This window comes from Bison bison, unplaced genomic scaffold, assembly GCF_000754665.1.
Source record: "Bison bison bison isolate TAMUID 2011002044 unplaced genomic scaffold, Bison_UMD1.0 scf7180017864331, whole genome shotgun sequence".
NCBI classification, from domain to species: domain Eukaryota; kingdom Metazoa; phylum Chordata; class Mammalia; order Artiodactyla; family Bovidae; genus Bison; species Bison bison.
The window spans coordinates 10,401,305-10,406,158 of NW_011494903.1; the positions used below are offsets into that span (position 1 = coordinate 10,401,305).

General features: G+C 48.4%; 2 protein-coding genes across 2 annotated transcripts in view; one reads left to right on the top strand and one right to left on the bottom strand.

Annotated features, from left to right (window-relative positions):
* The window catches only part of LOC104998581 (chromosome unknown open reading frame, human C5orf22), a 21,206-nt gene extending 19,512 nt beyond the window's left edge, over window positions 1-1,694 (bottom strand). Inside the window, exon 1 of the mRNA XM_010853840.1 lies at window positions 1,533-1,694. Within this exon, the coding sequence (XP_010852142.1) occupies window positions 1,533-1,613 (81 nt within the window). The 5' untranslated portion in view covers window positions 1,614-1,694. The remainder of the gene's footprint in view (window positions 1-1,532) is intronic.
* A 147-nt stretch (window positions 1,695-1,841) lies between these two features.
* DROSHA (drosha, ribonuclease type III) overlaps window positions 1,842-4,854 on the top strand; it is a 123,330-nt gene continuing 120,317 nt past the window's right edge. Inside the window, exon 1 of the mRNA XM_010853841.1 lies at window positions 1,842-2,004. The gene's annotated coding sequence lies outside the window, so the exon portion shown is untranslated. The remainder of the gene's footprint in view (window positions 2,005-4,854) is intronic.

Genomic DNA, 4,854 nt, shown 5'->3' on the forward strand with positions numbered 1-4,854 from the left:
GATGCTTTTGAACTGTGGTGTTGGAGAAGACTCTTGAGAGTCCCTTGGACTGCAAGGAGATCCAACCAGTCCATCCTAAAGGAGATGAGTCCTGGGTATTCACTGGAAGGACTGATGCTGAAGCTGAAACTCCAATACTTTGGCCACCTCATGTGAAGAGTTGACTCACTGGAAAAGGCCCCGATGCTGGGAGGGATTGGGGGCAAGAGAAGAAAGGGACGACAGAGGATGAGATGGCTGGATGGCATCACCGATTCGATGGACATGAGTTTGGGTAAGCTCCGGGAGTTGGTGATGGACAGGGAAGACTGGTGCACTTCAGTCCATGGGGTTGCAAAGAGTCGAACAAGACTGAGTGACTGAACTGAACTGAAGTTCTGAAGAAGTAGGAAAATATGAAATGTCATTGCAGATGATTTAGACAATCAGCTCAAGCTTTATTTTTTTCCTCAAAACTTCCAATGGGCATCTCTTGTTGGCATGTTGCCCCCATCATAAACTCAAGAACAATGTGAGGAAACAGACAAGCTCTGGTACTCAAGGAAAGAAAAGAAGAAACAATTGCTTGTTAATACAAACTCTGGTATAAAAGATGTGTTCAAGCTACCTTGGGTCTCTGCGTCTTTCTCACACCTTTCGGATGCTGGTTGCTGGGCTAGGTCCTCTGTATGGCTCTTTGTTCCGTTACAGTCTCTAGAGTTCTAAGTTAAGATTGAATCTGAAAGCACCACCTACCCCATGCTTGCTCTCAGACCCATGCACACTATCTCTAGGTCCTGAGAAACCAAATTTCCTTCCTATTATCTTTATTCATCCGCACATCTGGAATCGGCCTCTTCCTCTTTAACATCCACAGAATTCCTAAGGATTATTAAAGCTATCAAAAACAGAGAGTCTTCGATCACGGCACTCTCGCAGGCTTTCAGAAATCTAGATGTGGGCACCATTTTAGCTATTCTAAAGTAGCACTACTACAAAAACAGAAAACTATCTTTATAGCGTCGTGTTAAAAGATTCATGCACACCCTGCTGCTGCTGCTGTGCTGCTAAGTCTTGTCAGTCGTCTCCGACTGACCATAGACGGACCCATAGACTGCAGCCCACACTACTCACACAATAATACTAACGGCTCTGAGAGCTACTCTGTACCCATTTCACAGATGACAGTGCATATTCTCAACAGAAGCCTCCCACCGACACCACAGAATTGTGAAGGGGAGGCCGGGAGACAGCAGGAAGCCTTAGTTTTGAGCAGGTTAAGGACTCGAGTTACTGCAGTTCCGACTGCCCGCCTTCGAATCCCGAAGCCACTCGTTGGCCGTGAGATTTTGGGCAAACCGCGAAGGTTCAGTGAGTTGCCGGACTCATAGTAAGCGCCGCATTAACGTCGAAGCCTATTCTTCCAAGGTCGCTGTCCTGGTGTTTTCCCCACAGCAATGCAACTCGCTCGGATCTCTCTCTGGCCTCCAGGCTCCGCCGCCGCCTCAGTCCTCGCGCGACCCTGCCCCAGCACCCGTCAGCCGCCCGCTCACCTCCTGATGATCCTCCACCACCCACACCGGGAGCTCTGAATAGCGCCGGAGCCGGGCGCGCTGTCCCCCGGATTCACTCATGGTTTCGCGCGCGTGAGTCCCAAAAATTCGGAGCCGAGGTTCCCTCAAGAGCCTGAGCTGCGGCCCGCCTCCTCTCCCGGGAGTAATCGCGCGCTCACCCGGTTGTGGTTTCGGATTGGAGGAGGTAAGGGGCAGGAGGCGGGCGCCAGAGACTCCAGAAAACCGATTGGCTTAGATGTCCATCGTTCTTATTGAAGCACCAATCACCGCGCACAAGGCGCTGCCGAGAGCCCGAGCGCTTTTCTCCTGCAGGTCCGGCTTTCCCAGGTTTGCTTTTTAATTCCCTTGCTTTCCTGTTCCGGAGCCGCGGGCGGTGCTACGGTCTTGGAGGCTACTCTATAAGTCTGGCTTTACTCTAACGGCGACCTCGCAGCCCGAGAGCTTTTTCTAGGTAAAAGGGTCAGCTTGTGGGTGTTGGAAGAGGGAGTGTTTCCAAGTATCAGAATTTCAACGGGGCTGGCATCTGGGGCTGGGGTGAGAGGCGCCTGGGAGTTAGGAGCCGGCAGCTCCTCTTCAGATCTGCAGCGAAGGGCAAAGAAAAGGGACCCTAGGCCCGGGCCCTGTAAATAAATAGTAGTGAAAAATGATACCGTTCATTCATTGTGGCGCGCATGTCGTGGTCCAGGCCTGGGGCCGCCGGGATCTCGGGCGGGTAGTGAGACTGTAAGTTTACATCGTGGGGCTCACTATCTGGTGGGAGATGTAAACAGGGAAGCACGCAATTACGGATCAGCCAGACATAAGTGACCGGGCTGGGAATTCAGGTGGTGGAAGAACGCGTTAATAGAAATGTAGTCACACTTTGCAACTCGTTCTACAAAGACTGATGTTCCTGCACATGTTAGCCGTGCAAAACGACTCCCTCAGTTTCCCTGCTTCCAAACAGCAACTTAGGAGGAGGCAGACGCCGAAAATAATTACTTTTCCAGTTGCAGTGAGTTCCTTGTCTTTTGAATTGAAGTTCACATCCACAGTACAGCCTGACTGTGCCTTTAATAGGTCAGTTTCATAATCAGTGTTTTCAGATATTCTATTTCTAGAAATATCCATGAGGATCTAATAGTGAATGTTCAACAACAGTGAACACACGATACAGGAGTATTGGTGATCCTGACTCTTGTCCACCTCTAGATTCAGTACACTCCTTTTGTGTTTCCCCTGGACTCTGTGCATACCTCTTTTCTTGTGTTTATCACATTATGTAATTAAAAAAAAAATCCGTATCTGCATATGGATTCTGGGCTTCAGGAGCCCTGCTTACTATGTGCCTTACTCACTTTTGATCAGGGCCTGTGACCATGCCCCACCTGTCTAGGCTCATTAAATGTTGCATGAATCAGTGAAAAGGCCTGCTTTTTATCTGGTTTTGGTAATGCAAACCTGTTGTGGATATATTCAGTAGGGAAATGTCCAGTAGCAACATAGAAACATACATAACTGGTGAGCCAGTAAATACTTACTGATCACCTACTCTGTGCAGGATGTTCTGCCAGGGGCTGTGAAGGATACAGAAATGATTATGAGCCAACCCAATTCATCAAGGAACTAATAACCTAGTGGAGGAGTTAAGACATATACACACATGATTATTATATGAGGCAGTCTCTGGTAAGTGCTGTAAAAGAAGTAAGTACAGACTAAGAGCAACGGAAGTCTTGAGGGAATGGGATTACTTCCTAAAGGGAACCAAGATAGGCAGCACAGAAGATGTGGCATTTGACATGAGTAGATGGGTTAAAACTTCAATGGGCAAAGTCAAAGGGAGGGGTTTTAGAAGACCAGGAGTAAAGAATAAGCTGGATGATAGTACTTCATATGTTAGGAACTGGGAGCACCCATGGGGTCACTAAGAGTTAGACACGACTGAGCGACTTCACTTTCACTTTTCACTTTCATGCATTGGAGAAGGAAATGGCAACCCACTCCAGTGTTCTTGCCTGGAGAATCCCAGGGACGGGAGAGCCTGGTGGGCTGCCGTCTATGGGGTCGCACAGAGTTGGTCACGACTGAAGCGACTTAGCAGCAGCAGCAGCAAGGTGATAGGAGAGCCTCCCAGGTGGCCCTAGTGGTAAAGAACTTGCCTGCCAGTGCAGGAGACATAATGAGAGGAGGGTTCGATTTCTGGGTTGGGAAGGTCCCCTGGAGGAGGGCCTGGCAACCCACTCCAGTGTTCTTGCCTGGAGAATCCCATGGACAGGGGAGCCTGGTGGGCCACAATCCATAGGGTCGCAAAGAGTGGATATGACTGAAACGACTTAGCACACATGCAGGATGATAGGCACTTCATGGGGAAGTTAATGGAGGATTAGCCTGGAAGAAGCTGGGTCCAGATTGCAGAGGGCCTTAAATGCCAAGCGTGGAGTTTGAGCTTGATTCTTTTGGCCCTGAGTAGCTTGTGGTGACAGGATGGGCTGTCTAGGCCCCAGGTTTATCATGAGGGTCTTGAACTGAATGACAATCATTCAGTTCAGTCTCTCAGTTGTGTACAACTCTTTGCCACTCCATGGACTGCAATAGGCCAGGCTTCTCTGTCCATCATCAATTCCCAGAGCTTGCTCAAAATCTCATGTCCATCGAGTGTGTGATGCCATCCAACCATCTCATCCTCTATCGTCCCCTTCTTCTCCCACCTTCAGTCTTTTCCCAGCATCAGGGTCTCTTCCAGTGAGTCAGTTCTTCCCATCAAGTGGCCAAAGTATTGGGAGTTTCAGCTTCAGCATCAGTCCTTCCAATGAACATTCAGGATGTATTTCCTTTAGGATGGACTGGCTGGATCTCCTTGCAGTCCAAGGGACTCTCAAGAGTCTTCTCCAACACCACAGTTCAAAAGCATCAGTTCTTCAGTACTCAGCTTTATGGTCCAACTCTCACATCCATATATGACTACTGGAAAAACTGTAGCTTTGACTAGATAGACTTTTGTCAGCAAAGTAATGTCTCTGCTTTTTAATATGTTGTCTAGGTTGATCATAGCTTTTCTTCCAGGGAGCAAGTGTCTTTTGATTTTCATGGCTGCAGTCACCATCTGAAGTGATTTTGGAGCCCCAAAAAGTAAAGTCTCACTGTTTCCACTGTTTCCCCATCTATTTGCCATGAAGTGATGGGACCGGATGCCATGATCTTAGTTTTTTGAATGTTGAGTTTTAAGCCAGCTTTTTCACTCTCCTCTTTCACTTTCATCAAGAGGCTCTTTAGTTCCTCTCTGCTTTCTGCCATAAGGGTGGTGTCATCTGCATATTTG